Source organism: Vigna unguiculata, chromosome 3 (assembly GCF_004118075.2).
Source record: "Vigna unguiculata cultivar IT97K-499-35 chromosome 3, ASM411807v1, whole genome shotgun sequence".
Taxonomy (NCBI): domain Eukaryota; kingdom Viridiplantae; phylum Streptophyta; class Magnoliopsida; order Fabales; family Fabaceae; genus Vigna; species Vigna unguiculata.
The window spans coordinates 64268505-64280431 of NC_040281.1; the positions used below are offsets into that span (position 1 = coordinate 64268505).

Genomic DNA, 11927 nt, shown 5'->3' on the forward strand with positions numbered 1-11927 from the left:
TGATTATATTTTATTTATGATGTATGTCTATTTATTAAAACATGGCGATTAATTTATATAATAAATTTTAACTATAAAATTATATAATTTATTTATGATTATAAAAAATTTGAATAATAAATATTATAATAATTAAAAAAGGTGTTATATATATATATATATATTGTAAGATTTAATAGGATTAGTTGACGATGATAATAAATAATAAAAGCTTGTAGACAGATGTTTTGAGTACTTATCCATTACTGTTCCCAGATATCTTAAACTACCTTTTTAATAATAGCTACATAGCAGTTCCCTTTCAGCGTAGCTTTATATTGGAAACAACTGCACTATAATATAAATATAAATATAAATAAAAGTTATCAAATTCGATAATCTTGTGTTAGGTAAAGTAAATTTCAGAGTGGGTAAGAAAAATATTGTTCAATGATTAAATGTAATTGTCTCTGAACCATAAATGTTTATGGGTAACAGTTCTACCAATGAGTTGTATGTAATAATGTTAATGGTTTTTTTTATTCGTTGACTAAATGAATAAATATATATTTTATATCTATATTCATTATGTGAATAGGGCAGGGTATGAATAATAATTTTTTTTATCTGTGAAATAAAAATCTATTTCATATATATATATATATATATATATATATATATATTTTATGTGGATATCTATATATTTTTTTAATATTTACAGATACACGGATATTTGTGATATTTAAAAAAGAAAAAAATTAATATTTAATAATATATTTTAATTATAAATTTAAATAAAAATATAATACATAATATTCATAAATTTTAAAAAAAGTGTAAATAATTCATTTAAATAGTGTTGAATGACGGTTTAAAGAGAAATTGAGATTTTTTAAAATCGATTGATAAAAAAAATCAATTCAAAATTAATGTGTTAATGTTTTAATCATGTTTTTTAATTTTTAATTTTAATTTAAATTAGAGTATAGCGAGTACGAGTATTCACAGTACGAATATTATGATACCCGTATCCGTCTCATTAACATACAGGTATAAAAAATACCCGTAACCTGCATATATCTATTTACAATATTTATTTTCTATCCATTACATATTTTATCTACAGATATTCACAGGTACAAATTTTTTTGACATCCTTATTTATACGACTAGTTCTAATTTAGATAAATGTTGAAAAAAATATATAGAAAAGATGTCATTAGATAAATATAATTACACCGATATACATGCACATCTTTCTCATGAAAATATTTTTACATGGGTCAACTTTGAACAAGCAATTTCAATTGGGCTCCAGTTTTCAGCTTCAACCAGCAGTGAACGGCTTATTTCTTCCCACACCTCCATAGTTTCCTAAACCAGTGCTAGTATACAAACGAGTTCAAATTCAAAGTAAAAAAGGTGTATAGAATAATCTTTAATCTTTATCACAGTAAATGATGTGAGACTTTATCAAGGATGTTGATGGCTGAAGCCCAAAGTGTTGAATCATCATGATAACTACAAAACCTGAGTTTGGGTGGGAAAAACATTAGAATTGTTTTTCAGAGTTCTTTCATTAAATAATGATGATATCAAGGGTGAAATTGGGCACACGAGGGGAATAGTGTCCATGTATGGTTTAGAGAAACCTTAAATCCAAAGGAAGAATAAGTTTAGCCTCAAAAGTTCATTGAATAATTCATGTTTTCTTGTCTTGCTGATCCTCATCACAACAACATCCCCATAAAGCAGAATAAGAATAAGAATATGTTCTTTTCCTGTTCCCTCAGACTTCATCCAACATTTCTAATTCCAAAAATTTGGCATTGTTTGTTTTAATGACCGACATAAAAGACCTTCATATCTAAGTGTATCATTATTGAGATAAATATTATGGTCATGGAAACTGAAGAATGTAACATTACTTATTATTCTTGAGAGAACAGTTTCAGAAGCATCTTGGCATTTAGAAGAATTAGTGGCAGATGGGAGAAGCAAGCTCTCAGAATCTCTGCAGAATATAAACAGCAAACTCACTCATCAATGGGAATAGAGATATAACCACACTCTTATTCCATCTCCCTCTTTCGTTTCTGCTTCTTCTATCCCTCAATTCTCTCTCCCATGGATGCTACAAAAATGGTTGTGCAGTATAAATACCATATAACCATAGCAATAGCATTTTCACTGTCCTTATCCTTCATGCTGTATGCAGCACCACGAATTACGACCATTCTGGCGTATTTTTGGCCTTTGTTTGCTTCCACTGCAGTCTTATTGGCTGCAATAATAGCTTTTGGAGGGGTTTCCAAATTCTCAACTGAAGATCATGGACACGGTGAAAAAGCTGGTGAAGGACTCTTGGATTATGTAACAAGCCTGCCACAACACACCGAAGAGCCTCCAAACTTCTAAACTGCAAATTTCAAGCTTTCTTTTCCTAATCTTTTATGTCCAAAACAATGATCATTGATAACTTGTTCTCTGTATCCAGAGATTCAGGTCCAAGTGATAATTGTATCAATCATGTACAATGAATCAGCAGTGTGAAAGAAAATAAAAGTATGAACTTCTGGACATGATTACTTTATTTAATATTTTTCTCCACATCTCATCGATGCTTTGGCTGAAATACTGAAATGCATGTAATTATGAACTAACAAAGGGTTATTCCCACAAAAACACTATAACAAGATCAAGAGTACAAGAGTACAAAGAGAGAGATTTTTACAAACAAAAGTATTTACTATTTTTCTAACACATTTGCTAGGTTTAGTTCATGTCATCATGCTTTGGAAGTTGTTGGATCTTGTCTTTCCTTCACTTCAGTGACTGTTTCCTTAGAATGTTTCTTCACGTCCTCGAACACAAAACTCTGGAGTCTGGTACCCGGTTTCAATCTCACATCATGTGTTCAATCTCACAAGTGAAACATAGTTGTCGAAATTTTTGTTTAGATATAAGCTTCGGTCGCTAAATATTCATTTGAAAAACACAAAATCATCCTTCGACTCACGATTTCTTTATAGTTTTTATAAATCCCTTTTATTCCAACCGAGAAACTTTAATTGAGACGATTAAATTTCAATAATTCACCTCACTCTTCAGTCATGGTTAGGTCTGAGATCAGCTTCTGTCAGTGTTCCTGATTGATCAAAATCTAGTTGTCTAAAAATATCCAGAACAGCTAAAATATCATCTTGGCTGATCTTTCCCATTTCCTTCAATTTATACAACACGAACTCTGTAGAACTGAAACAACGAAAAATGTTGAAAATGTCAGCGATTAATGACTTATATTCTGATTAGCAAGAGTACTTGTTGTATTTACCTGACTACATGATCTCCATCAAGATCAGCTGCCTCAAGATCAAGGAGTGACAATTTTCGTGCAAGAACCCTTTTTGCAAGGGACCTTTGTCTTTTTTCAGTATAAAGTTCAGCTATATAAGCAAAAGACTGAGCCAAGCAAATGGTGCTGCTCAATATCCAGAAGACAGCAAAAGCACGACCAAAAGTGGTGGAAAAGCTCTTATCCCCATAACCTAAAGTAGTGACTGTGGAACAAACACAATAAAAGGCATCAACAAAATCCAGATTTTCAATAAAATACAGAAAAATAGTCCCCTCAATCATAAGCACCAAAAAGATGGATGCTGTCAGGATGAGTTTGTATTTAGCTTTGTTGGTTTCAACCTCTTTGGAAACCTGTTCTGGACCATAATTTTCACCCTTGAATATGGTTTTAACAAGAATGATTTCCTGCTTTTCAACAATATAATCTGCTGCTTTGCTAAGAATTAACCCTACAAGAGCCATTCCAGTGAAGACGTAAATGCAAGCAAGAAGTTTTGAAAGGTCGCTATCTGGCACAAGATCTCCATATCCAACTGTTGTCATTGTTACAACACAGAAGTAAATGGCATCAAGAAACCCATTTGTTTTTATACCCTTTATGTGATGCTGTGTGAGAAGGAAGCAAATAGTTCCTCCACCTAGGTATGCAGCTAACCAAAACAACACTGGTCTGAAATGGAATTCTGCTAGAGAATTCAAAGGCTTTTTTTCATCATTATGTCCTCTGTGGTTGATCTCCTTCTCCAATGCACTAGGCCTTCTCCTCTGGAGGCCATTTTTCTCATTTGAATGTTCTGAGAGCAATGATTGTCGAGCCTCATCACCACCCATCACCTTGCTGAAAAAACTTCATATGTTAGCAGAGATCACCTGGAAAAAGGTTCAAATTTTGAGGGACTTAATTTGCTCCTCATCTCAACATTGATGGTTCAAAGCAATGGATGTTCAAAGGTGCAGAAATGCAGGTTCGTGCATGTTAACGTTTGGTAAATCAAATAGTTTAAAGGCCTATTAAAGCGCAAAACTATGATCGTAACTGATGATTAACTTTTAGCTACCTGGGAATTGTTCAGGAAAGAGACTGATGATCACACTTATTCAAATTCTATTCTCCAATACCATTTAAGGAAATTCAGAATTCATTAAAAGTAGCCAATAGTATCTCTCATCCTTCCAAATGGACACTTTAAAACCATAAAACACCTTAAATTAAGAATACTTTTCAAAATATTTTCATACTGTTCCTCAATTTTTAGATTGTTCATTTATGGAAGAGACGATGTTATTGATCTTATAATTAATAATTTACTGTTGTTGTAAAATGGATTTTTTTTTTCAAAAAGAAATTATTAAACTTCAATCTTATTGATAGTCAAACTTCAGTACATTTACAAATATTTTTTAACTTTAATTTTGTTATAAGTAACTCTTTAACTTCATTGTTTTCATTAATATATTAATAAAAATTGTGTCACACACGATTTTTGTTTTTATTCTAACTAATTTTTAAAGGTTGTCGATCTTTAATAAATATTTTTAAAGGTTTAGGATTTATTCATAACATTTTGAACATTATAATTGGCGATAAGTAATACCATGTATACAAAAAAGTTAAATATGTATTTGGTCCTCAAGTTTAAGTGAAATTTGGAATTGGTCTTTCGTTGATATTTTTGACCAATTTAGTATTTTATCTTTAGAAATGTATGGATTTAGTTCTTTTAATCAAATTTTGTTAAGTTTATCTAACGTTTCAAGCGCATTTCATTATAATATTTGAATTGTTTACACACCGTTTGATCCATTTTCACGTTAACAAATATTATCATAAAACGCATTTGAAACTTCAAATAAACTTAATAAAATATTTTAAAATATTTGATTAAAAGGACTAAATTTACATATTTTTAAAGATGAAGAACTAAATTAATCAAAAATTTCGATGAGGGATTAATTTCAAATTTCACTGACAAAATATATATATATATATATATATATATATATATATATATATATATATATATATATATATATATATATATATATATAAAAGCAAACCTATGTTCGCGTAATTTTAATGTGACTGGTTTTCTGTAGAATTTTCCATATATCTTCATATTCGGAATGTATACGCTCTAGAATCTTGTATTCTGCTAAAAAAATAGTGAGTGCTCTACTTTCTTTACGTTTATCCATCTCTAATCAATATCTGTCCTCTTGTTAAGATATCGATTGACATTGATCTTCATTTCACATATTCAACGTTCTTAAAGAAAACTACAGTTGTCGAAAACTGCATGACATAATCAAATTGAAAATTAGAGAAGCATAGCTATGTTAACATACGAATGGAAATGATAAAGATAGGACCACAACATAATCATCATCTTCATCATCATCATAATGATAATATTACAGTTACAATGCAAATTCATGCAAGTACTACACTTCAATTGGTTGTCGTTGAGCTTCAATTCTCATCTCCTCCTTCATTTTCCTTATAAACTCTTCGAACTTTCTATTCAGTTCATCTGTATTTGCTACTTGATCTTCGGTTGTTTCCATTCTTGTATCAGCTACTAATTCATCATCTTTTGCCACCGTCCCTCCTTCTTCCTCTGCAATAGGCACCATCTCTGTCTCATGTTCAGCTGCAGATACTTGTTCAGAATAATCTTCTTGCGTTTTCGCTTCTTCAATCGTAAGAAAGTCTTCAACAGCCTCTGCAGAAACCTGTGTCTTAGTAGCGGTGGCGGAAGCTTGAAGTTCTGCATGAAAAGGTGAGATGGCTAGAAGAGCAAGAATGGCATTGCAGATGATAAACATGTATTTTCTTTGAAGAGTGCGAGTGAGCATGGAGAAAAGGCAGGTGGAGAAGTAAGCATGGAAACACTGAGGGAGTATGAAAAAACCAGAAGAGTACCATACGAAGAAACAGAACACAGACACTGATACAACAAACTGCAGAGTTGTTTTCAATAACTTGAAACTGAGTTTCTTCTTCATATCAATCTGATATTTATAATCCATCGATCTTAGTTGGGTGTTATGTTTACTAAGCCTAGATTAATGGATTGTAACGCTGCAAAGAAATTTGAGTTGAGAATTAATTAGTAGCTAATCCTTGTATGGTTGAATTAGTGGATTATAAGAAATTAAGGAACTCTAACCATCCTCCTATTTATAAGCATGAAATTGGCATCATGAACATTGTATCAATTTACGAAATTGACCTAGTTTTTATGATGGAACAGATAATGACGATATGATAGAAGTGGAATTTTGCAAGCAAAGCAACGAAAGCAGATTGAAAAAGTGTGTGAAGTTGGAAGAGAGAATCCAACAGAGAATGGGAGAAAGATTGTGTCATTTATGAAAGAAGTTGGGTGAAGTTTCTAGCTGCCACCAGTCTCCGCCGACAACTATACATGCATCAACAATCTCAAACACCATCATTAATAATCCAAAAATTATTCACCAAATTAAGTATAGTTTAATTGTGAATATAATTACTCTAACCTATATTAGATTCTGTACTCCTTAAGGGGGTGACAAAATGGTTGGGCCAACGAACCAGTCCGTCAACATGTGTTAAAAGAAATGGATTGGGTTGAAAATTTTAATCGGTTAGATCGTTCTGGCTTGTTTCGTTCAGCTCGTCAACTTGACAAACCAAAGTATGGACCAGTCCGTTCTGACTCGTTGACCCGTTTTAAAAAAAATAAAATAAAGTAAAAGTAATTAAAAAGAGTAATTTTCTATATTATATATTTTAAATGTATAAATATATAATAGTATTGTAATTTAAATCATTAACCCCTACAAATTAAGTTTGAATTATTAGTTATAATTGAACAATTTAATATGTAAATTTTAAATTTTTTTTAACTTATCTAATTAAAAACATTAACTAATCAATTAAAAGGTTAAAAAATATTTTATTTAATTAAATATGACTTTAAAAATTTTATATGTATATATAAACAAATTTAAAAAATAAAGAAATTTGAAAAATTTGAAAACAAATTAAAAAACTTAAAAAAAAAATTGGATGGGCCAGCTCGACCCGACCCGTTAGCCCATCTTATACGGGACAAGTTGTGATTGTTGATCTGTTTTTGTTTGACGGGTCAGTCCGGCCCAACCCGTTTTTGACGGATCACATACGGGCCGTGCCAAAACGGGTCGGACTGACCTGTTTTGTCATCCCTACCTAAGCAAACATCTTTTGCTTTAAAAACTTTCTTCACCGATATATTATGTAAATTTGGCTTTTATCTTTATTATTAAAAAGAAAACATGGAATCAATTTTTTTTCTAAATTAAAATTAATTTATGCATGAACTAATTTGTAAAAATAATTTTCAATTAACATATTTAAAATATGTTTCTTTAAATTAAATCAATGTTAATATGTACATATTTACTCTTCTTTTTTTAAAATTCTAAAAGTAGTTAGTATTTATCATTTTCCGTCCAAATAAGATGGCCCTCCACCTTAAATGCACTTAGGGTAATTAATATTTTTATAGTGTTGTTGCTAATCTACACATTACTTTTATTCCTATTCGGATAATTCCTTACATGTTTAAATAAATAATTGTTATGTATTAATAGCTATAGTTATTGTACATTATCACTTACAGTAAATTGATTATACTTACGGATCCAAAATAATAATTCCTTCACTCGATTGATTTTGATTGAAGAAATAAAATATTAAATGGGTACAAATCATTGGTTTAATTTGAATTTTTGAATTAAAAATTCAAATTAATTACCAAAGAGTATTGCATATTAATACTCATAGACTAGGACCAATATCTGATTCTACGCTTAACAAACAAAATCATCTCCAACTATGTCACACCACATTGATAAATAAATATAACAGGAAGAGAAAAAAAAAAAAAAGTCTGAACCTATAATAATTGGTAATTATAAATTTTAAAAATAACTTTATAATTTAATTCATGTGTGGGAATGCATATTATATAATATTTTCGTGGAGAAAAGAAAACTTAACGTGTGATTGATATTGGAGCAGACACGAGAGAGTAAGAGTAAATTGTGAGACTGTGTTTTATTGAATGAAAGGACCAAATCTTTTATACAGAGTAGAAAAGAATAACGGGTTTTGTTAAAAAACAGAAATAACAGAATACTTGACTTAATACTGTTTTCAAACTAACAAACAAACTAACACTCTTCCTTAAGTCAAGTGTTTGACAGATACAACTCCAACTCTCCTCCTTAAGTCTTCAAATCTCTCAATCTTCAATGCTTTTGTGAAAACATCTGCTAATTGTAACTCTGACTTGCAGTATTTCACAAATATTCTCCCTTTATTCACCATGTCTCTCAAGAAGTGATATTTTACTTCTATGTGTTTGCTTCTGCCATGACTCACAGGATTTTTAGACAGGTTTATGGCAGATACATTATCAATTCTCAGCTCCATAGGTGCTTTTATACTGATTTTTAGTTCCTTTAATAATTCTCCAAGCCAAACTCCTTGGCATGCTGCAAGACTTCCTGATATGTATTCTGCCTCACAACTAGACAAAGCTACCACCGACTGTTTCTTGGAACACCATGAGACATGAGCATCGTTCAGCGAAAACAAATACCCTGAGGTGCTCTTCCTTTCCACCAAATCACCATTGTAATCTGAATCAGCGTACCATACTAGCTCCAGTTTTGATTTCTGCTGTCCGATAGCAAATGATATCCCATAATCTGATGTGCCTTGGATGTATCTCAACAATCTCTTGGCTTCTAGCATGTGTGACTTCTTTGGATTGCTCATGAATCTGCTTATCAATCCCACACTATAAGCCAAATCTGGTCTGCTGTTGCACAAATACCGCAAAGAACTAACAATTCGTTTGAACTTTGTCTCATTTTTCTCTATTGACTTGAGCTCCTCATGCATCGCATCTCTCCAGACTGGTTGTGTCACAACTTCTTTCTCATCAATTGGTTCAGCCCCTGCCATTAGTGCTATGTGCACTAAATCTCCATCATCATCAACCTGTTCATCAGAAACCATTTCAAAGTCAGCAAACCTGTGTGGCACTACTCTCTCCCTTTGTGACCTTTGAGTCACAACATCTTGTGCCCTGTTGATATTTTCTGCTGTGACTGCTTCTGGTGCAGTTTCACCTGTTACAGATTCTGTAAGCGTTACACTATCAATTGTGCACTTCTTTAAGCTAGTTTGTTTGGTCTCCCAGTCCCAACTTTGATCTTCTAGTACCAGTACATCTCTGCTCAGGACCACCTTCTATTGGTTTGGATCAAAGAGCTTATATGCTCCTGTAGGATGATATCCAATGAAGATTATTGCTTTACTTTTATCCTGCAACTTGGTTCTCTTCTGGTTAGGTATGTGCTTAAAAGCCAGTGACCCAAAAACCTTAAGATGCCCAACTGCAGGTTTTACTCCAGACCAAACCTTCAAAGGTACTTCACTTTTCAACACCTTTGTAGGACATCTATTGAGGATGTAAACAGCAATGGAAGCTGCTTCACCCCACAATTTATGTGGCAGCTTTTTTTCTTTCAGCAAGCTTCTTACCATGTTCACGATTGTCCGGTTTCTTCTTTCCGCAAGAGCATTATGTTGTGGTGTGTAGGGTGCTGTAACCTCATGCATAATCCCATTAGCTTGACAGTAACTTTCAAATCTGTTAGAGGTGAATTCTCCTCCCCATCTGTTCTGAGTGTTTTCAACAGTTTTCCACTCTCTCTCGACTTTAGCTTTGAACTTCAAGAAAACTTCAAATGCCTCACTCTTCATTTTGATCACATACAACCAAATCATTCTACTATACTCATCTACGAAGGTAATGAAATACCTATTTCCACCCAATGAGGGAATCTCGAAAGGTCCACATACATCTGAGTACATCACTGCCAAGCATTCTTTGGCTCTCATCTTCATGTTGGTCTGGAATGGTCTTCTGGTTTGCTTTCCAGCCAAGCAAATCTCACAGACATTCTCTGGTAAGTTTATATCACCAATCCCAAAAACCATATTCTTCTCACAGAGTTGCTTTAGACTTCTGAAATGCAAATGGCCATACCTAAGATGCCATAGCCAACTCTTGTCATCCTTCTTGATTGCAGATAGGCATTGCGCATCAACAGCCTTTATGTTAACTTGGAAGGTTCTGTTTTTCGAGATCTTGCTTCTCAAAATCAGATTTTTGTTAACATCAAACAACTCAATTCTGTCATAATTTCCCATTACTAAAGTAAACCCTTTCTGCACCAATTGACCTATGCTAAGGAGATTACATTTCATCTCTGGCACAAACAACACATTTGCTATCACAACTTTTGAACCATCTTTCCTTAAAATGACTACATCTCCAGCCCCCTCAACTTTCAAGGTACTATCGTCAGCAAATCTCACCTTACTTTTTTTCTCTACATCAAAGTTGATAAGCCACTCTCTATGACAAGTCATATGATTCGAGCATCCTGAATCTAAGTACCATGACTTCTCTTGTGAATTCGCACTTCCTGCTGTAGTGGTTACCATCAAGGTTAAGGTTTCGGAAGAATCAGAATCATAATCTTCCTGTGCCATATGAGCTTCTTTATCTCGATGCTTCTTTTTCTTCTTGTCAGCATAACATTCAGAGGCATAGTGACCCATCTTGTGGCAGTTGAAGCACTCGATGCTTCTTTTATCTTTCTTCTTGTGATGGTTCTAATACTTTTCTGTTCTTGCACTCCCTTCTGTTGTATCTGACCTGTCATAGTAATCTTGAGTAGTCTTGCCAGACCTCTTTTCTCCTTTTGCTTGCTTCCCTTTCCACTTCTTCTTATTTTTCTTGGAATGGTGCGTTTTCAAAGCCTGCTCAACATTATCTACGTCAATCAGCAGCCGCATCTCATGTGCTTCCAAGGAACTTTGGAGTTCCTCGATCTTCATTTGTGATAAGTCTTTAGACTCTTCGATTGCCACTACAATAAAATTGAATTTTCGTGGCAACGATCTCATAACCTTTTCAACAATCTTAAGATCAGATATTGACTCACCAAGACCCTTCATCTGATTAGTGATCGTGAGTACCTTGGTAAAGTATTCACTGATTCTGTCACCTTCCCCATCTGCAGTAACTCATACTGCTTTCTCAGGGTTTGGAGTTTTACTTTCTTGATCTTTTCCCCTCCCGCATGACTTCGAATTAAGATATCCCAGGCTTCCTTTGCAGTGTTCGCATTCTGAATCTTTTCAAAATGACTATCATCAATACATTGATGAATAAGAAACAATGCCTTACTGTCCTTCTTCGCAAGAACCGCCTTCTGCGCTTTAGCTGATCCAGAAGCAGTCACCTGGCCAGTTTCTACCACATCACTGACGTCCTGAAACCTGAACAACACCTTCATCTGAGTGCTCCATCTGTCCCAATTTTTCTCTGTAAAAATTAGAAGATTTGATGCGGGAATATGATTGTCGCCACCTGCCATTCTTCACCCGCAACTGATTAAGAAACTGAGTCTTGATTCCCCTACTGTGTTGTCTGCTCTTCGCTACTTTCTTCAACCTTGAAATCTTGAAGCCAAACGTC

At 33.2% G+C, this 11927-nt stretch overlaps 2 protein-coding genes across 2 annotated transcripts; both read right to left on the reverse strand.

The window, feature by feature from the left end:
• Positions 1 to 3086: 3086 nt before the first annotated feature.
• LOC114175578 (two-pore potassium channel 1-like) lies at positions 3087 to 4253 on the reverse strand. The gene is made up of 2 exons (XM_028060331.1): positions 3314 to 4253; positions 3087 to 3234 (listed from the first exon to the last, which is right to left on the reverse strand). The coding sequence occupies exons 1-2, from the start codon at positions 4168 to 4170 to the stop codon at positions 3087 to 3089; spliced, it is 1005 nt and encodes a 334-aa protein (XP_027916132.1). The 5' UTR covers positions 4171 to 4253.
• Positions 4254 to 5709: 1456 nt separating this feature from the next.
• LOC114175113 lies at positions 5710 to 6468 on the reverse strand. Its single transcript, XM_028059871.1, has one exon. The coding sequence runs from the start codon at positions 6367 to 6369 to the stop codon at positions 5782 to 5784; it is 588 nt and encodes a 195-aa protein (XP_027915672.1). The 5' UTR covers positions 6370 to 6468; the 3' UTR covers positions 5710 to 5781.
• Between the last annotated feature and the right edge of the window lie 5459 nt (positions 6469 to 11927).

Bases quoted from the DNA above. Each gene is read 5' to 3' on its own strand.
- LOC114175578 (XM_028060331.1), bottom strand. From the start codon at position 4,170: ATGGGTGGTGATGAGGCTCGACAATCATTGCTCTCAGAACATTCAAAT. The intron at 3,235-3,313 runs GTAAATACAACA...TCGTTGTTTCAG, and splicing joins GATGGAGATCATGTAGTCAG to TTCTACAGAGTTCGTGTTGT.
- LOC114175113 (XM_028059871.1), bottom strand. From the start codon at position 6,369: ATGGATTATAAATATCAGATTGATATGAAGAAGAAACTCAGTTTCAAG.